This window comes from Microcaecilia unicolor, chromosome 3 (genome assembly GCF_901765095.1).
Source record: "Microcaecilia unicolor chromosome 3, aMicUni1.1, whole genome shotgun sequence".
Taxonomy (NCBI): domain Eukaryota; kingdom Metazoa; phylum Chordata; class Amphibia; order Gymnophiona; family Siphonopidae; genus Microcaecilia; species Microcaecilia unicolor.
In genome coordinates, this window is record NC_044033.1 from 233656244 (window position 1) to 233677726 (window position 21483).

The window sequence follows — 21483 nt, forward strand, 5'->3', positions numbered from 1 at the left end:
TGCAGTTCTGTGTGGTCCAGCCATCTGTCCTGAATAAAACATAATTACTAGTGACCCAAATGGCTCTCAATGAGCTCCTCCATCATCGAGCCTCAAAATCAGTCAAGTATTATCAATATAAACTTTATCGTTTTGGAAACAAGACTGGGAGCCTCCCTGCCAGATTGATTAAACAATGGTGAGGGCCAAGTTGGGTGTTAAAGGGTCAGAATGAGAAGACGATGCAGAAATAGATGATGCATTTAAACATGCTTAGAACATTGGTTGTCAAGTCTCCACTATACCAACTGTATAGGCAGCCAAATATGATGGGAGTCTTTTTTATAACTATACATCATCCCGAAGTATTACTGACAGCATTCAACTTATTAGTCAAGATGTCTTCCCCTCCCCCTGAGCTGCACAGCACCTCACTCACAGCATGTGACAATGAGAGATCTACAACACTGGAACTGCCAAAGCTTCACCTGTCTTTTGTCATTTGTGAGACATAGACTGTAAAAGTCTGTCCGGCAGTGGCGTACCAAGGGGGGGGGGGGGGGGCGGTGGGGGCGGTCTGTCCCAGGTGCACGCCGCTGGGGGGGGGGGGGGTGCCGCGCGTCTGTCGGCAACGCTTGTTCCCTGCTCCCTCTGCCCAGGAATGGGTTACTTCCTGTTCCGGGGCAGAGGGAGCAGAGAACGAGCGAAGCCGACAGGTGCGCGGCACCCCTCCAGCAGGTAAAGATGCACCCGGGGGGGGGAGGTTGTGTCGGCGATCCGCCCCGGGTGTCAGCCACCCTAGGAACACCACTGCTGTCAGGCATCAGCCTCAGTTCCCCAAAATTTCCTTCCTGACTGGAGCCCAAACTCAGACAACCATTCCTTTGTCTCATTAGGTCCCAACTGACAAACTGAGCACTGATGCAGAAGAAAACACAGTCTCTGGCAAAGTTCTCTCACCAGGGCTAAGGCAGTCAAACAGAAGCTTGCACACATTCTATGTCCTGCACACTGCAAACATACACAAAAACATGTAAAAATTATATTAATATCCTTGTGTTCAATGTAAAAGCTTTCCCCTCATGTCAATAGCAAAATTGTTATGTTGCTATGTAAAAACTTTTACTTTTGAAGCAGTTTATTCTTAATTTTTGCCTCAATGCATTTTCAGGATTTTGAAAACTCACACCACTTCCATTTTCCAAAACACCAATCCAGCATATCTCAGACATCAATTTTCACCTCAACAGTCCTGATTTCTACCTTGCCAGGGTCATCCTTATCAAAAATAGGTCTCTCTGCAGATCTCCATTTTCCTTACTGTGCAGGAGCACCATTTTCTGCCCCTCCCCCCCCCTTTACCAATAGAGTATTTTCTCAAGTCATGTACTACTTGTATTTCTACCTTTGTCATTTATGCTAATATGCTCTTGTGACAAACTTATGTGGGACCTACCATATATATGATGAAAACTTGACTGACAGATCATAGAAGCCACCTGTATGCCTAATCTTTATCTTCCCTGACAGTACCTTGTATTCAACATAGCCACTCGTTTCACCAGCTACAGTAGTTGATCCTTGAGAACACATCCCTGATCCTCCATTTGGAGGTGACAGACAGTTTTAATTAACCTTAAGGGAACAATATTAGATTTTTGAATTATGTGCAGAGACCCCCTGGGGTTTAAATGTTGCTGGTGAATGGAACACTATAGTGGCTGATAACTTGCAACATTTAAACCCCAGGGGGGGTCTCCGCACATAATGAAATAATCTAATATTGTTTGCTTAAAGTTAATTAAAACTGTCTATCACCTGCAAATGGAGGATCAGAGATGTGTTCTCAAGGATCAGAAATACAAGTGGTACATGACTTGAGATAATACTCTTTATTAGTAACAAGATTATGCCTTGCAGAACATGTAAGTGAAAGAATGCAAAAATCACATTGCTGGCACGGGGCATGGCCCACAACATAATGAGAAGGAACACCATTAATACAAAACTGAAAGCGAATTATATCTTGTAAGTTGCATCCATGGGTGTAAACCAGTGGCTCTCAGTCTTTCTTCTGTTGTGACACACTGACAGACAACAGACAATATTCACATGGAAAAAACCCTATACATCATTTCATTATTGCTAGTAAGATATAAAGGAAATACAGACACAATGGTGGTGACTTCCAGGATAGAAAATAGGGCTGCCGAGAGGGGGGCAAGATTCCGTGGGCCCGGCCTCCAAAGGGGGCCCGGTGACAGGAGGTTCTGCTCCCTCGGTCCGTCTCTCTGCTGCTCCTTTGTGTCGGGACCCGGATGATTGCATTACTGCGATAACCCGAGTCCCAGCACACATGAGCAGGAGAATGAAAGTGAAGGAAGAGCAGATGCAGGAAGGTAAGGGGGCAGGGGAGGCAGGAGCAGCCCAAGTGGGGGGGAGGGGTGGCTGCAGCAGCCCTACCCTGGGCCCGGCTCTGTCTCTTGGCAGCCCTGGTGGAAAAGAAGAATGAGCTGCAGCATTTCAATTTGAGGCTAATGACAGACACAGGGACCAGTTATGGAGATTTCAAATACCCAACTTCCTGGTTCTCAACTCTCCCCAACCTGTAGCACACATGGCTGTTAAGAAAAGTACAAGCATGCTGTCTGTCAAATTTTCAGTGGCATATTTCCCAGCTGTTGGTGACACACTGGTTGAGAACCACTGGTGTAAACTATACTTGCTTGAAAAATTGAATGCAACTGTAAAAGTACTTGATATACCACCTTAGCTGGAACACAGATCAAAGCGGTTTACAATTGGAATGCTTAAATCGCTTCAGGACTACCAATGTTCAGCGGCACTTCAGCCGCACCGACTGGTTAATATTGGCTCTGACCAGACACATTTTAATGGGCAGATTATGGACAGTACAAGGGGTGGAATTGGGGTGGAGCCTGAAGTTATGCGAGTACCACCAATTTTCAGTGCCAGCACCCGCATAGCTAAGGGGACAAATTTAGGACAGCTTTGGTTAGCTATGTGGGCCTCAGCTGAATATTGGCCAGGACCATATAACTTTTTAAAGACCCTTTCCAATCTCCCTTTCTGATCCTCCTCCGCTGAAACAGCTGGTAGTACTGCAAAGCTGCCAGGAGAGGTCTCAGCGGTCATTTTGTTCTGGCAATCGCTAGGGGCAGAAGTGGGCTTTGCTCCTGCACCCACTAGACCACCCGGGATTTCAGCTAGCTTGAGGAGACCTACTGAGACTGGGAGTGGGGTTTCCTTTCTTGCTAGGGGAGGAGGAGATCGGGGGAATGGGGGAGGGATTAGAAAGGGTCTTTAAAACGTTATGTGGATCCCAGCTGATATTCACTGGGGCCCATATTACTGCCTTATACACACACCGGCTGAATATCAGCCAGGACCTGCATAAGCTTCAGCAAACAGCCCCACTTAAACTAGCGACAAATATTCAGTGCTGGTGTCCGGACATGGCTCAGCATTGAATATCTGGGGGCTAAAATACACTAATCACAGTCGGCTGAATATGGGTCCAAATAATAATCTACTCTCACTATAGTTTAAAGCTTTTTCACATTAAGAACACCACTGTGGGAGTGCTTGTTTTGTGACAGATTCATATTTTGTTTGTATTTCCATAAAATTGTCAACTTTGAATTGACGACATAATGCATTTTGACATATGTGGCATTTTATTTGCAGAGAGCCAAAGGCTGTTTCAAGCAGGTGAGTTCTATATGAGTATCAGAATTGAAAATGGTGATTGGGAGAGGTTTTGACAAGATTAAGAACTCTTTGCACCAGACACTGGTCCCTGAAGAGGAATCATCAAAATGGGACCTTACTGGAATTAGAGGCCCTCACAGTGGCAGATACGTGTAGACCTTTCTACAGTTTTTTTCAAAAGAACTACTGTGATTATTCAGCAGCAGTATTGCAGATAAGTAACCATTCTGATTCTCATCTTGGAGTGTTTTTGTAGAAACGTTATACCAAAAAATGTGGGACACTTGTTGCACCATTACGTGGGTATAGACATCTATGATGTTGAAAACTTTCCCATTATTTTTACAAACCAACAGTGGTTAGGCGAAACTTAAGATAGTCATTGTAACTAAACAAAATTAGTATCAGACTGGACATCAATAACATGGGATTAACTGAAGGCTTTTATCCACATTTAGGGGCATAGTTATCAATGTGGGCACTGTTAAAATATGTTATTTTACCACTAACTCATGCTATTTTAACACAGGTTCCATTTTATAAGAGACTAGTTACTAATAACTGAGGTTAACAGTAAAATAACACGCCTTAACAAAGCCTAAGTTGATAATGTCCCCCCTTATTATATGTGCCATTGTGATAAATAATCGTTGGTTGCTTCACATTCAATGGGTATGGCTTGATTTTGGTATTTACAAATAAAAAAATGCACTCATTTTCTGGTGTGATATCAGTAAAGGCAACACACTCTCCCCCCCACCCCCCGTTACCAGGAACTAACATAACAGGTCAAAGCAGTGCTTTTTTTGTAGAAAAAAAGGTGCCGGTACTCATTGTGGGCGGGGTCACCACACATGGCACCGCCCCTATTATAGCCACACCCACATTAGCCACACCCCTTATACCAGCCATGGCGCATATAAACAGACATCATTGAAAATATTATACTAGTATAGGAGAAAAAATAATGTGATTTTTTTTCATTATAAATAATTTCTGTAAGCTGTTACAGCTCCAGTATACCCAGTGCAAAATAAGACAAATTCCAAACACTAAAATGAAAATAAAATGATTTTTTTCTACCTTTGTTGTCTGGTGACTTTGTTTTTCTATCCATATTGGTCACAGTCTCTGATTCTGCTGCTCTCTATCTGTTCTCTTAACTCCGTTTCCAGGGCTTTCTTTCCATTTATTTCTTTACTTTCCTCCTTTCTTCTTCTTTTGTTGCCCTGCATCCATAAGTAAAAGCTGGGTCCTCCTCCATGGAATTGACTGGAGGAGGTATAAGATGGATCTAGCTTTTGCCTATTTTCTCCATCCATGTGCAGTTTTTCTCCTCTTCCCTTTCCCTCATCTCCATCCATGCGCATCTTCTTTTTTCTTTCCTCCCCTCCATTCATGTCCAGCACTTCTCCTCTCTCTTCCCCTCCATCCATGTCCAGCACTTCTCATCTCTCTTCCCTCCTCTGTATCCATATCAAGCAATAATTCTCTCTCCCCTCTCCTCCATCCAAGTCAGCATTTCTCCTCTCTCCTAGCCAACTCCTCCATCTATCCATGTCCAGCAATTCTCTATCTCCTGCTCTCCTCTCCATCCATTTCTAGCATTTCTCCTCTCTCCCCTCTCATCCATGCAATTCTCCAGCATGTCCAGCAATTCTCTCTTCCCTGTCCTCCCCTCCCTCTCCAGCGATTCTCCTCTCTCCCCTCCATGTCCAGCAATTCTCTCTTCCCTGTCCTCCCCTCCCCGTCCAGCGATTCTCCTCTCTCCCCTCCATGTCCAGAAATTCTCTCTTCCCTGTCCTCCCCTCCCCGTCCAGCGATTCTCCTCTCTCCCCTCCATGTCCAGAAATTCTCTCTTCCCTGTCCTCCCCTCCCCATCCAGCGATTCTCCTCTCTCCCCTCCATGTCCAGAAATTCTATCTTCCCTGCCCTCCCCTCCATGTCCAGCAATTATCTCATCCCTGCCCTCCCATCAATGTCTAGCAATTCTCTCTCCCCTGCCCTTCCCATGTCCAGCAATTCTCTCTCCCCTGTCCTTCCCTCCCATCCCATGTCCAGCAATTCTCTCTCCCCTGCCCTTCCCTCCCATCCCATGTCCAGCAATTCTCTCTCCCTTGCCCTTCCCTCCATCCCATCCTATGTCCAGCAATTCTCTCTCCCTTGCCCTTCCCTCCCATCCCATGTCCAGCAATTCTCTCTCCCCTGCCCTTCCCATGTCCAGCAATTCTCTCTCCCTTGCCCTTCCCTCCCAGCCCATCCCATGTCCAGCAATTCTCTCTCCCCTGCCCTTCCCATGTCCAGCAATTCTCTCTCCCTTGCCCTTCCCTCCCATCCCATGTCCAGCAATTCTCTCTCCCCGCCCTTCCCATGTCCAGCAATTCTCTCTCCCTTGCCCTTCCCTCCCATCCCATTGATTTCCAGCAATTCTCTCTCCCCTGCCCTTCCCTCCCATTATTTCCAGTGATTCTCCGCCTCTCCCCTACCCTCTCATCGACGTGCAGCGATTTTTCCGTCCCTCCCCTGCCCTCACCTCTCTCATATCCAGCGATTCTTCGTCCCCCAGCCGTCCTCCTTCACTGCCTGCCAGCCAGCGTCGGACTCAGAAGCGAACGGTGCAGGCAGCGATTGGCTGGCAGCGTCGTAGCTTCCCTCTGCAAGTCCCGCCTATGCGTAAACAGGAAGTTGTAGGCGGGACTTGCAGAGGGAAGCTACGACGCTGCCAGCCAATCGCTGCCTGCACCGTTCGCTTCTGAGTCCGACGCTGGCTGGCAGGCAGTGAAGGAGGACGGCTGAGGGACGAAGAATCGTTGAATATGGGAGAGGTGAGGGCAGGGGAGGGACGGAAAAATCACTGCACGTCGATGAGAGGGCAGGGGAGAGGCGGAGAATCGCTGGAAGTAATGGGAGGGGAGGAGAGGAGGAGAAAAAGGTGCCGGTACGCCGTACCGTTGCGTACCGGCACAAAAAAAGCACTGGGTCAAAGTGACGTACCTAACTTATATGGCACCTGGGGCGGGGCAAAGCACCCCCCCTCCTCCAAGCAAGAGGGTGTGTGGAGCAGGTGCGTGCTGTTGGTTCTTCCAGTCCCCTGCCCCCTCAAATGTCAACTTCCTGTTCTGAGGCAGGGGACCGACAGAGCCAACAGCATGTGCCTGCTCCGCGCACTCCCTCGCTGCCAGCACCCAGGGCAAACACCCCCACCGCCTCGTCCTAAGTATGCTAGAGAAACTATCCCTGTTCGGGTATCGAAGCACACCCTCAAGTATTCAAGTGTTTGGGAAGGCGTTAGGCTGCACTTTGGGAAGTTGATCACCCAACCAAGCGACTGAAGCAACCCAATCACTTTGTCAGTTGCCCGCCGCCTCTCCTCGAAAGAAGACGCCTGCAGAAGCCAGTTGTCTAGATAGGGATGGACCTGAATCCCTTCCTTCCTGAGATAGACCGCCACTACTACCAGGATCTTGGAAAAGGTCCGAGGCACCATGGCTAGGCCGAAGGGCATCGCTTTGAATTGAAAATGACGACCGAGCACTGCAAAGCGAAGAAAGCACCTGCGGGGAGGCCAGATTGGAATGTGTAAATAGGCCTCTTTGAGATCGAGAGAGGTCAAAAACTCCCCTGGCTGCAACACTGCAATCATCAATCAGAGAGTTTCCATGCAGAAAAGCCGAACCCGTAAGGACCTGTTGACGCACTTGAGATCTAAGATGGGTCACCAAAAACCGCCCTTTTTTGGCACCACAAAATAAATGGAGTATCGACCGCACCCTTTCCGCTGGGGGTACAGGCTGGACGGCACCCCGCCATTGTAAGTTGAGGAGGGTGTGTCGGACGGCCCGCATCTTGGCGGGACATTTGCAAGGAGATTCCAGAAAAGAGTCTACTATCGGACGAGCCAATTCTAACTTGTAGCCATCTCTGATAATCTCCAAAACCCATTCGTCGGATGTTACCCTGGTCCACTCCATCAGGAATAGGGACAGTCTGCCCCCAATAACCGGCTGGGTATGGACCAGGGCCCCATCATTGGGCGGACCTGGCTGCAGGCTGGTTTCTGTTACTGGAAAGGAAGGCCCGCCTGTCACCTCAAAAGGGCCGAGGCCTCTGAGAAGATGCCCTGCGACCTGGATGGTAACGCCGTGTATCCCTAAACTTAGGTCTAGGTCCTGCTGGTCATACAAACTTGGACCTGTCCTCCGGGAGGCGCTGGCCCTTAGAGTCACCAAGGTCCTTCACAATCTGTTCTAAGTCTGTCCCAAACAAAAGCTTTCCCCTAAAAGGAAGCCTTGCTAAACGTGACTTAGAGGCCACGTCTGCAGCCCAATGCTGCAACCGCAGCCAGCGACGCACAGTGACCGCTAGGGAAACCTCCTTCGCCGAAGTCCTCAAAAGATCATAAAGAAGATCCGCAAGGAAGGCTAAACCGGACTCCAAGGCTGGCAAAACAGCCACGAGATCTTCCAGGGAGGAGGCTTTCTGTACCCACGATAAGCATGCCCGCGCCGCATAGGAGCCACAAACTGAGGCCTGCAGGGAAAGGGCCGCTACTTCAAAGGACAGCTTCAAGCAAGTCTCAAACTTACGATCCTGAGGGTCCTTAAGCACTGTGCCACCCTCCACAGGGAGAGTGGTTTTCTTAGTGACCGCTGTGATTAAGGAATCCACCGTAGGTACCTTCAGCAAGTCTAGGTCAGGAACAGATAGTGCATAAAGACGCGAAATAGCTTTAAGCAACCTTAAGCCCACTGTCCAGCATATCTCACTGCGCCGAAATAAGGATCTTCATGGCCTCGTGTTGGTGCCAGACATAACAGAGGGCACCGGACCTGTTCCCCCTGACGATTCAGGGGGGAAATGGCCAAAACATCAAAAGCCCTAAACAGGGAGGGAAGCTCATCCCTGCGAAAAAGGTGGGCAGCCGTCACATCATCCCCCTCCTCAGAGGGCAGAGTGACCTCATCTGCCAAATCCAAAGATTCTGAGGGAGAGCCTGGAGACAAAACCGGGCCATCTGTGTCAGATAGCTCCTTGGGATACAAATTTGAGGCATATTTTCAAAGCACTTAGCCTTCCAAAGTTCCATAGGTTTCTATGGAACTTTGGAAGGCTAAGTGCTTTGAAAATACGCCTCAAAATCTCCACCCGGGGACGTTTTGGCAGGAAAGACTGAGAAGCTGCAGCAACTGAAGTTTGCTGAGGAAGAGACGGGGCTTCCTGAAGAGAAGCTCCTGACTTCTTCAAAAGAAAGGCATTGTGCATTAATAAAACAAAATCTGGGGAAAAAGGAACTGCAAGGGACACCCCTGCTCCCTGTACATCGCTTCCCTCCATTGGAGCCTGTGCCACAGAAGCGCACTGCGCCTCTTGTCTATCAGCCACCATGTGTGGAGCGGGTCGCGCCTGAGAGGAAACAATGGCATCTGCCAACGCACGCTGCACTAACTGCCCTGAGGAAACCGCCGATACTATCCCCTGCGCTTCTGACTCACTGGACGCCTGAGGGGCACCCCTGTTGCTCTGAACACCCGCTGCAGGCTGATGGCGGCAGGACTCACACTCCCCCGATGCTGCTCTCCGGCCCCCACACCGGGAGCAGCGCTTAGCCGCCTCAGAAGGCACTGACATGCTCCACAAATGCCTGCCCCAAAATTGACTCAGCAGAACGTCTAGTTCCTCCGTATGATTAAACAAAAAGTCTCATACTTTTTTTTTTTTTTTTAGTCAGGAGAGAAAGGAAACACCCGATCAGGCTGACAGCCCCAGGTGGCGGAGGAAAGGTAGGGGAGACCGGGAGGGACCTGGCACCACCAGGTGTACACCACAAGTAGCAAACAGCCACTCAACCCCCGTCTGTGCTAAACTAGGCCCAAAAGGACACCAGTAGCCAAATCAAACCAGAGCTGCACAGAGATGTCCCTCCACCTGCTAGATAGAGAGAATACTGAGGTTCAGTTGGCTGCACAGGTCCACATATAGCAAGCCTCAGAGGTTCTCTCTATCTCCACCTGCTGGTAGAGGGACACAGCCCACAAGTCTCTGGATTGATCTGTGGGACGCCATGGAATCGAGGATTATACCAAGATAACGGTCGACACTGGAGCGACTGATGTACCAAATAGCTGAATGGGGGAGGAAGGAATGACTGATGTATTTGAAAACCAGCAAGCAACGGTTTTGTCAGCACTTAATACTAACTGGTGATCCTTTAGCCAAACAGCGACCGTGTCAAGGTAGGTTTAAAGGGGACCACCTGAGGGAGAGAGAGGGGAAGTGGGGTACAGAAAAAGGATATCATCAGCATAGATGTGATCAGATATTGAATAAGGGTAGTGAGAGGACTTAGAAATAGATTAAAAAGGAGAGGAGAGAGAATTGAATCCTGGGGAACAGTGCAGTTCCAGTTTCTCAGAAATTGCATCAGCAGAGATAATCTGTAAAGAGCGACGTGATAAGAAAGAAGCAAACCAAGATAGACTGAATCTGTAAAGAGCGACGTGATAAGAAAGAAGCAAACCAAGATAGAACTGAACCTGTGATACTTGAAGATGATAGATGGGTAAGGAGAAGAGAATGATTGACAAGGTCAAAAGCGGCAGACAGATCTAAAAGAGACTTCTAGGACTAAACAGGACAGAAGCCTTGAGATTAACATATCTGATGACTTTAAGGTAGGGAAACAGTGCAATAAAATGGTGACCAAAGCCAGAGAGTTGCATAGGCGGAGGCATAACCAATAGAAAAATAGGTGATAAAGCCTTTATATTATTCATTGGTAAAATCTCATCTAGAATATTAAGGCAGTCATCTTAGAAGTGCTATTCATGTTTTCCACATGGATGTGCTAGACTAACATTGAAATGACAAATGCGTGTAAAACACGATTTTACAACAGGCTGCAAAGAAACATATATGCCATGAAATCATGGAGAAAAGTAGGTGGTGTGTCTGGGGCATACTGGGGACAGCATTTAAAAAGGAGATAGAGCAGCTTTTGAACTAGAAACTAGGGGGAGGCCGACAGTCGTTCAAAAGTGCGTGGTTCAGAACAAGGTATCTTTCAAAAATATCACCAAACAGGGAAGATAGGGTATCCCGATAGCGAGGTTGCAATTAAGACCATAGTACACCAGGTGTCTTTAAATAAAAAGTAGACAAAAGATTGCAAAGTATCACAGTCAACTGCTGAGCAAGATGTAAATGGGAACAACAGTTTGAAATGATAGATGCGAATGCCAGAAGCCTAAGAACACAGTAACATAGCAGATTACGGCAGATAAAGACCTGTACGGTCCATTCAGTCTGCCCAACAACATACCATATGTAATGAGTTTATGATGTGGAGGAGTGGCCTAGTGGTTAGAGTGGTGGACTTTGGTCCTGGGGAACTGGGTTCGATTCCCACTGCAGGCACAGGCAGCTCCTTGTGACTCTGGGCAAGTCACTTAACCCTCCATTGCCCCAGGTACAAATAAGTACCTGTATATAATATGTAAGCTGCATTGAGCCTGCTATGAGTGGGAAAGGACGGGGTACAAGCCACACCTACACCCTGCCACCTCCGACGATGTCACCTTCATGCCCCACCCAAGTCATGCCCACTCCCCCACTGCCTATGATGACATCACCGGACATGATGTAGAAACCGCCCAAGCCCCACCCCTTTAACATAGCCCCACAACTTGACCTGCCTTATTTGTATAGCCTCATTCTGAACCCCACCCTTTTTTTGCATAGCCCTGCCCCCAAATCCCACCCCTTTTGGAGATGTCACAGGAAGAGACGCCATTGCCATTGCATCACTTCCTGTTTCCAATACTAACCACCATCCTTGACGGGGTCACATGACTGGAAGTGACACTGAAAAACCCCAACACTGCCCCCTACAGCCGTGGAAGACTGTGCGCAGCTTAACCTTTTTTTCTCACAGGAAAGAAAGAAAAATAGGCATTTGTTTTATTTTTCTTTCAAAAAGATACCTTGTGCTTAAGAATGACAGACTGATTGCTGAAGGACTGCCGTTTTAGGCTTAAAAACAAATAAATTGACCCCTCCTCCTCCTCTTTGCTTTAAAGAGCATACAGTGGTGGAAATAAGTATTTGATCCCTTGCTGATTTTGTAAGTTTGCCCACTGACAAAGACATGAGCAGCCCATAATTGAAGGGTAGGTTATTGGTAACAGTGAGAGATAGCACATCACAAATTAAATCCGGAAAATCACATTGTGGAAAGTATATGAATTTATTTGCATTCTGCAGAGGGAAATAAGTATTTAATCCCTCTGGCAAACAAGACCTAATACTTGGTGGCAAAACCCTTGTTGGCAAGCACAGCGGTCAGACGTCTTCTGTAGTTGATGATGAGGTTTGCACACATGTCAGGAGGAATTTTGGTCCACTCCTCTTTGCAGATCATCTCTAAATCATTAAGAGTTCTGGGCTGTCGCTTGGCAACTCGCAGCTTCAGCTCCCTCCATAAGTTTTCAATGGGATTAAGGTCTGGTGACTGGCTAGGCCACTCTATGACCCTAATGTGCTTCTTCCTGAGCCACTCCTTTGTTGCCTTGGCTGTATGTTTTGGGTCATTGTCGTGCTGGAAGACCCAGCCACGACCCATTTTTAAGGCCCTGGCGGAGGGAAGGAGGTTGTCACTCAGAATTGTACGGTACATGGCCCCATCCATTCTCCCATTGATGCGGTGAAGTAGTCCTGTGCCCTTAGCAGAGAAACACCCCCAAAACATAACATTTCCACCTCCATGCTTGACAGTGGGGAAGGTGTTCTTTGGGTCATAGGCAGCATTTCTCTTCCTCCAAACACGGCGAGTTGAGTTCATGCCAAAAAGCTCAATTTTTGTCTCATCTGACCACAGCACCTTCTCCCAATCACTCTCGGCATCATCCAGGTGTTCACTGGCAAACTTCAGACGGGCCGTCACATGTGCCTTCCGGAGCAGGGGGACCTTGCGGGCACTGCAGGATTGCAATCCGTTATGTCGTAATGTGTTACCAATGGTTTTCGTGGTGACAGTGGTCCCAGCTGCCTTGAGATCATTGACAAGTTCCCCCCTTGTAGTTGTAGGCTGATTTCTAACCTTCCTCATGATCAAGGATACCCCACGAGGTGAGATTTTGCGTGGAGCCCCAGATCTTTGTCGATTGACAGTCATTTTGTACTTCTTCCATTTTCTTACTATGGCACCAACAGTTGTCTCCTTCTCGCCCAGCGTCTTACTGATGGTTTTGTAGCCCATTCCAGCCTTGTGCAGGTGTATGATCTTGTCCCTGACATCCTTAGACAGCTCCTTGCTCTTGGCCATTTTGTAGAGGTTAGAGTCTGACTGATTCACCGAGTCTGTGGACAGGTGTCTTTCATACAGGTGACCATTGCCGACAGCTGTCTGTCATGCAGGTAACGAGTTGATTTGGAGCATCTACCTGGTCTGTAGGGGCCAGATCTCTTACTGGTTGGTGGGGGATCAAATACTTATTTCCCTCTGCAGAATGCAAATAAATTCATATACTTTCCACAATGTGATTTTCCGGATTTAATTTGTGATGTGCTATCTCTCACTGTTACCAATAACCTACCCTTCAATTATGGGCTGCTCATGTCTTTGTCAGTGGGCAAACTTACAAAATCAGCAAGGGATCAAATACTTATTTCCACCACTGTATATAGATAAAAAGGTAAGCTGTTAACTTACACAAGGAACTGTAGGAGGTTGGATGGTCTGGCTCGTCAGGCTTCCTTTTTTTTTCAAAGCTGTTTTAAGATAAGTTTCACAAGAAACCAGAGGTGTTTTTTTTCTGAATAATGCTGCAGAAAAATAAAAGGCTCAATAAACTCTTCTCTCAAGGCAGAGTGGTGCTGTTTTGTGTGACAAGCAGCCCTATCCCGACTTCCCCTACCTCCTCCTGTTTTCGAGACATCTGTGTGAGCTCAGTCTGCAAGAGCTGAGCAGTGTTCACCTGAGAAACATACAAGTTTTTAAAAAGTTATGTAAAAGCACCAGTAAAAGAAATAGCAATGAAAATAGCAGCAGAATAAATCTTTTATACAGGGACTGTTCTGCCTTACAGATATCTGGCCCCTCTTTCTCTCCCTAGCCATCCTTGTAACACCCCCTCCTTCTCCCTAGCCACCCCCATAATGCCCCCTCCTTCTCCCTAACCACACCCCCTTCCTTTAGCAAAGCCATCAGCCCAAACAGAACAATGCTTTATTTTGATTTCGCCTCTTCCAAGAAGTGTGACATAACTGGGAGTTGTTTGTGAAACATAAACAAAGAAAGCGTTGTGTATGTAGATCTTTTCAAAGTCTATTTTGTAACCTACAAAGAGTGCCATATGGTTTCTAAATAAAACTTTATAAAGGAATCATGGTTCTCGCATCAATTACAACTGTACACTGTCGTCTGTTCAATGCAAATGGTTTCTTATAGGGGAGGTTAATGTATTTCACAGGTTTCTTTTTTTAAGGGGAGGAATTTCTTCGGTTTTAACAGGGGTGGTGAATTTCACAGAAACCTCAGAGGGGTTTTCTATAAGAAGTTCAAGCAAATGCCTGTTGCTCGCGTTGCCAACTACTGTTGAGGGCATATTGAGTTCAGTCATGGAGCTCATGAACTCCAAAGAACCCATGTTTTCCTTGGTTGGGAAAGAGGGTGTGTCTGCGTAGGCCCATGAACTAGGCTGAGCAGATTAGAACCACTAACGGGGTACCCCTTGTATACAAAAGTCTCATCGGCACATGTTTCTGGATAGTTTATCGAGCAATACTTTGGCATTTTTCCTATAACACAAACCAATTCCTTTTAACACTTCCTGAGGAACAGGGACAGGAGGGCCATTGTTATCTAGCAACACCTCCGAATATTTAGGACTTTGTTCGAGGAGATACAGGTTTATTTTTTATCTTTCCATTTCACCCTGTTTGGCAAACAACAAACAGGTAGAACTGTAACATGGCTGAATAAAGTTTAATCTTTTCACAGTCAGTCCAAAACTTAGAATACTGCTCATTCCTTCATCAAGCCTTTGAACGCATCCATTCTAATATTTTCATAGGGTGCCAGAGGACCTCTTAAACGATCGAGCTGCCGGCTAGGGACCAAGTACATCTTTTCAGCGTACTCCACTGCCAATACGGCTTGTGATCAGTGGTAAGGCAAAGTTCAGCAAGGGTCCAATAAAAAGCCCCCGAATGTGTCACCAGCTTCTTTTTTGCTTTTATCCCTGAAACTCTTTATTGCATGCCTTTGTCTTTTCAGGATGTTTAGGGCTATCCTGCTATAGCCACTATTAAGTCAAACGAAGCAATACCAAGGATGGCCTCTCTCTGGCACGGCAAAGCCTGAACTAAATGTTTTTAAAGCTCCAGGTTCCCCTTCAGACAGCTAGATATGCTGTTGCCTTTGAGCGCAATTACAGCATGGGAAAAAAGTGGAAGCTTGTCACTTCTTTTTAGAGGCGCCCCACTGTTTTCTCACCAAATACGACTGTCAAAGCGGGGGTGGGGGGAAGATGTCTGTCCTCAAACTCCGTAAACCTCGGCGTCCACAATGACATAACTGTACAGTTTTCTGGTAGCATCTTCAAAAGCATTGAGAAAGAAATGCATCTTGCTTGGATACATTTGTGTGGCGAGAACAGCTATTTGATGTTTCTCTCTCGCATTCTTAAACACCACCATATATTTGTATTTAAGGTGATGGTACGGCTTGTTCTGCCTTGACAAATATATATAATACTTAAATTTCTATAGTGTGTAATATTTGGTAAAGACTTTTTCAATCTCATCACTTTTACAACTGGTCTCCTTAAAATCATTGATGACCAGATTTACTTTATGGGGTGGAGTGGAAACAACAGGTCATTGTTACGTAACCGGCAGCGAATCCATAAAACGTATAAATGGGTAATAGTTTGACAGTTCTTCATACGTAGGTTGCCAACAGGTGTAACACCATACGATTTGATTGGGTCTTATGATGAACATAAGATTGGTGTGTTCTAAGGTATGTATGTTTCTCAGGTGAATACTGCTAAAGCAAAATAAAGCACTCAGATTCAACATCTAGCTCTTGCAGACTGAGCTGAAAAACAGGAGGGGGTAGAGTTTGTCACACAAAGCAGCACTGCTCTGCCTTGAATGAAGAGTTTGAGCTTTTTTTTTTTTTGCAATGTTCAGAAAAAAAACCCCAAAACCCTCTAGTTTCTTATGAAAATTATCTTACAACAGCTTTGGGAAAAAAAAAAAAAAAAAAAAAGAGGGAAGCCCAACTAACCAGACCCCCAACCCCCAAAGGTTTCTTGTGTTAAGTTAATCTTAAAAAAGTGTAGCTTTTTGTCTATGTGTGCCCTTTAAAGCAAAGAGGAGGAGGAGGAGCGGTTGATTTTTTTTTTTTTTAAGCCTAAAAAGGCTGTCATTCAGCAATAAATATGTCCTTCTTAAGCACAAGGTATCCTTTTGAAAGATAAAGAAAACAGCTATTTTTCTTTCTTTCCTGTGAGAAAAAAAAAGGTTAAAACTGTGCACATTCCTCCACAGATGTAGGGCAGTATTGGAGTTTTTCAACGTCACTTCCAGTCATGTGACCCCATCCAAGATGGCAGCTAGTAAAGGAAACAGGAAGTGATGTGATGTATACAGTAGTGGCTACCAACTTGGAAAAGGGATGTGGCTATGATGTCACTTTCCATATCACCACCAAAAAGGGTGGGGCTTGGGCACAGTCAAATGAGGCAATGAGTGGGTGTGGCTTGGGCATGGGTGTGACTTGGCATGTACTCACTTCTGATTGCCTGAGAAAGAACCCGGAAACAGACATGTCAACTGACAAAATCAATTACATTTGACAAATGCCGGTGAGATTCACTAATCATGGTAATAAAAAATGTTGAATTATAATAGGTCAGAATGCACTAGGAAGGTAGGTGAAAGAAAAAATATGAACCAGATGAAATCCAAGGCTGGATTTACAGCTCATGTGACCCTAGCCAAGGGAATCTTCAACGCTTCCTCTCTTTTCCTTCATATCCCAACATTGCTCTCCTTCTGCTGAGTAGGAGAGAGATGGGGGGAGAGGGAAAACTGAACCTACATTGCATGAAATTTCCCACACTTGCCATTGATTCCTATTCTAATATTATCATCAATGTGTTTATAAACATTAACCTACAGCACTCTGCAAAGCATAGGTGCCCATAGACATATGCCTACTGTGCCTAGTGCCTAATGTGAAATACAGTCTTCACTATGACCTTCCCAGGATCATGAAATTAAGGAGGCAAAAATCACCCTTAAGTATGCTTTTCCTGTTCTCTAGTGTATACATAATCTTTGCTGCTTACTAACTAGTCTGAGAGTAGTACTCAGAAGCAGGCAAGAGCAGAGCTGATTAGTGAGAATCACTTACTTAAAATGATGATAACTGTTTTCATGAGGTTGATCATGGTCTCCTTGTACTTGGGATGGAAGGATGTGTGCTGGGACATGCGTGTCATCTTCTTCTTCACGTAGATGAAGATATGTATATAGGCGACCAGCATGATCACAAAGACTACCAGGTTGGAGATGGCCCAGAAGATTAGATAGTTACGGCTGTAGAGGGGTGCCATCCTGGAACAGAGTTCCACATTGCACATACAGTGCCACCCAAAGGAGGGAATGAGACCTAATAGCAGTGCTGTGATCCAGATGCAGATGATGAGAATGGTGACCCGTTGGTTGGACATCTTGCTGTGCAGTTGCATGGTGAACACAGTCTGATGCCGCTCCACTGCGATGGCCAGCAGGTTGGCCACAGATGCTGTCAAGCTAGTATCCAGCAGACTCTGCCGTAACATCCAAGTTTTAATGGTCAGTCCAGCTGTCCTAGGGCCAGTATTAAACATGAGGTAAGTGTAGCCTATACCTGCAAAGAGGTCAGCTGCCGCCAGGTTAGCCAGAAGGTAATAGATGGGATAGTGGAAGCGGCGATTGATGATTATAGCAGTAATAACCAGGAGATTGGTGAGGAGCACAATGATGCAGACTGTCAAGCCCAGCCCCACCACAACCTTGTCCTTGGTTCTCCAGTGTGTGGTCAGCTCTTTGCCACTGATATTGTAAAAAAAGCGTATGGTTTCGTTGTAGTAACACTGCTTCATCTTGGTAATCCCTGGGGAGTCTTGCTGAGAGAAAGTGAGAAAACCACTTTTCAATGCAGGTCCAGCCAGTTTCTCAGCCTTAAAATGTCAGGGTTGCAGCTAAAACAGAGAGAAAATGTTAGGAAGGAATAATATCAAATAAGAATAGACCACAAGTCAGATAATCAGATATCTAGATTACTGGGCCTCACTTACTGATAATAATAAACTGTCTGCCTATCAGGGAACAGGTCAGAAGCAAAGGAATGGCATTCAGCCAGAGTCAGCTCATTTCACATCTAGTTATAATCACTAGCTCCAATCACACAAGGTAACCAACTTACAATAATAAGTTACTCAAAAATAGAGGTCTGCACGGGAATGGGGTTTGCGGGGATCCCCCCCTGGTCAGCGGGAGTGCCGTGGGAATTGAGGCCGGCAAAAAAAAAAAAAAAGGCCGCCCAAAATCCGGCAACCCGCACACAGCATGAAAAAGCCACAGCAGGTCACGGAAAGGGGCAGAAGATTCAAATTTCAAACAAAGCATGGTTATATGAAGATTCAAAAAGAATGTCTGCTGCTGGTTCTCCCCTTCTTCTTTTAGTGGGTGGAGACACCAAGCTCTCCTCCAATGAGGCGCCACTCAGAGTCAGAGAGCAGGAGAATGAAATTTCTCGTCTTTTTTGCCAGCCAGTTGGACTTCGTTAATGATGTCATACTGCTGAGAACAGCAGGCTCCAGCCAGGCCCGCTACCAGTGAATGCTTAGAATCAGAGACTCGTCATCAGTGCTGTAGGAGGAGAGAGAGGAGGACAGTTGCACGCAGCAGCACGAGGAGCACTGCAGGAGGAGGAGGACTTCTCTCAGAGGTAGCAGGAGCAGATCAGCTGTGTCACAGAGGACAGAGGGAGGGAGCAGGACGGAGCAACTGGCACTGAAGGAGAGAGAACTGGAAGGCAGCAGAAGTTCAGCAGCTGTGGTACTGTGACCAGAGCCAGACCAGAAGAGAAGGAACAGTGAGTACTACTAGTGACTGTGAGTGAGTAACTGAGTCATCCACAGAGGTGAGCTCAGCTAACTACTTTTATTTTTTATATGTATAGGCAGTTTATTTCTCTCATGGTGGGAACTGGCTGTTTTATGGGGACGGGCGGGGATGGAGATCACTCACGGGGACGGGGGAGAATACTCACGGGGACGGGTCGCATTTCTGTCCCCGTGCAACTCTCTACTCAAAAAGCAAATGCATTTGTAGTTTTTATAAACATATTTTTAAGAGGCATATCACATGTTCTATCCTGGATACCATCTAAAACTAAGGTATACAATAAGAAAGAGGCAGGAATCTGCTCACAAATAACAATACAACATACAAAGCACATCAGCCATAATAAAAAGAGAAGTGATTTATTGGAACGAGTACCTGGTGTGGCCATGTTTTGCCCACAGGCTGCATCAGGGGTAAAACAACTCGAGAATGTACGATAATACATTATCTAATCTAATCTGAGACTTGTAGACCGCACTAGTGCCAGCAGCAGGAGCGTCAAGGCGGTTAACATCATCAGGAGCTAAAAAAAAAAAAAAACACCCAACAATAAAAAGAAAATAAACAATCAGAATATATCAAATAAAAACGTTTTTAGTTTTTTTATGCAGTGGAATATAGCCAGCCTCAGACTGAATTGATAAAGGGAGTGCATTCCAAATTATAATAATTATAACAAATAATCATCAATTAATGATCAAAAATAAAACATTAAAAAAATAAAATCACAAATTACAATTACACTAATAAAAATATACAAACTGGCAAATAAAATACTTACATATAGAGAACAGGCATGCACATATTTTCAATATGGATACATGTGCATAAGGAAGATAAAAAAGGTGAGCTTTTATTTTTGCATTTTGTAGATGAAGAGTAGCATTTTTGAAGTTTTTGGCTCCAGTTTTATCAGTGAGGTGATATTTGGGTTTGTTTTCTTAGAATAAATAGTTTTTACATTTCTAACCTTTGACCAGTGGTGGAAAGTATTGGGTTGCTAGCTGGAAAGAGTACAGCAGATTCACACTTTTGTGCCGGAAGAGTAGAAACTCTGTCCGTTTGAAGAGAAGTGCTGTTTGTAAGTAACCCATGGCTGTTTCTTAATTTTTTTACATTTTATGTATTGAATTTTGAAAGATTGTTTGCTGAACCCCTTTATGTGCTAACATATTTGTAATTTTAGGCTGATTGGATATAATTTTAACTAACAGGGTACGTTTATTAGTATCCCCTTTTAGGTAGGTGTCCTTTTGGGTATTCTCTATTTTATTTGCCAGCTTGTATGTTTATTAGTATAATTGCAATTTGTGATTTTTTTAAAATTTTTATCATTGATGATTTATATAATTTATTATTGTATATTCTTGTTGTAGTTTTACCCCTGATGCAGCCTGTGGGCAAAATCTGGCCATGTCAAGTTCAAATAAATCACTTCTCTTCATTATTGTTGATCTGTTTTGTATGTTCATTGTACCATCTAAGGCTGCCATCTCTCCCAGGTCATCACAAACACACTGATCCAAGTCTACTCTCGCACCATTGAATGCATGGGGCTATAGTTCTGTTTTCCCTAAGAAAGACTGGATTCCACCTCCATGCAGGAAATGAGCAAAACCAGGGTAAGCTGGCAACTCAAATACCAAATATAAACAGAGTTATCAATTGGCCTATGTTCTGGAGTGAAACTTTAGATCATCTCTAATTTTGAAACTTACAATCCAATGCACAGGAGGTAATTTTAAAATAGGTAGACACCTAGCCTATTTAATAAAGGCACTAAGCCTATATGTCTTTATAAAATAGTAGGGGTGAACCAGTAGATATCACACCTAAGCTGGAGATATTTATGCATGAGTGGAGGAGTGGCCTAGTGGTTAGGGTGGTGGACTTTGGTCCTGGGGAACTGAGGAACTGAGTTCGATTCCCAGCACAGGCAGCTCCTTGTGACTCTGGGCAAGTCAGTTAACCCTCCATTGCCCCATGTAAGCCGCATTGAGCCTGCCATGAGTGGGAAAGCGCGGGGTACAAATGTAACAACAAATGTAGATAACAAAACAGCAGATACAAAACGGAAGAATGTTCAAAAATTTGATGATGATGTCAATACCAGACATTGCCCGACACAGGCCGTGTTTCGCCCAAGAAGGGCTGCGTCAGGGGCAAATATCATTCGTCGTAATAAATGTTATTCACATGAACCTTGAAATGCTAGGTTCTTGATAGAATAATGAGTTCTTGAAAAAACAGCAGGAAGGATATACTAATGATGATCATCACATGCCTTTCCTCCAGCACTGTTGTCTACGTTTGCAGATCGTTTGCCTTGTTGTTTTTCGGGACCCTCATTGTTGGATATTTATGCATGTTCAGGAGCAGGCTTAAAAGTTAGCACACAAGTATACACAAGCTGCGACTCTGCCAACATTCTGCCCAAACTCCACACGTATGTGTGGGTCAGGTGAAAGTCTATTCCTTCTTTTTTCATTCTTAGAAGTAGTTTATTGACAATCCAATCGCAAATATAAACACAAGCCAACACAAATATGCCATGAACAAAAATACATACACACTGAGGTGCATTTTCAAAGC

General features: G+C 45.3%; 1 protein-coding gene across 5 annotated transcripts in view; it reads right to left on the reverse strand.

Annotated features, from left to right (window-relative positions):
- Nucleotides 1–21483, reverse strand: part of LPAR2 (lysophosphatidic acid receptor 2) — a 71755-nt gene that overhangs the window by 15235 nt on the left and 35037 nt on the right. For 3 of the 5 annotated variants that reach the window (XM_030197570.1, XM_030197569.1, XM_030197572.1), the window contains exons 2-3: nucleotides 19267–19414; nucleotides 17132–17963 (exon numbers count right to left, since the gene is read on the reverse strand). In XM_030197570.1, the coding sequence (XP_030053430.1) occupies nucleotides 17132–17864 (733 nt within the window). In that variant the 5' untranslated portion in view covers nucleotides 17865–17963; nucleotides 19267–19414. The remainder of the gene's footprint in view (nucleotides 1–17131; nucleotides 17964–19266; nucleotides 19415–21483) is intronic. The other 2 variants (XM_030197574.1, XM_030197573.1) reach the window with 1 other exon arrangement.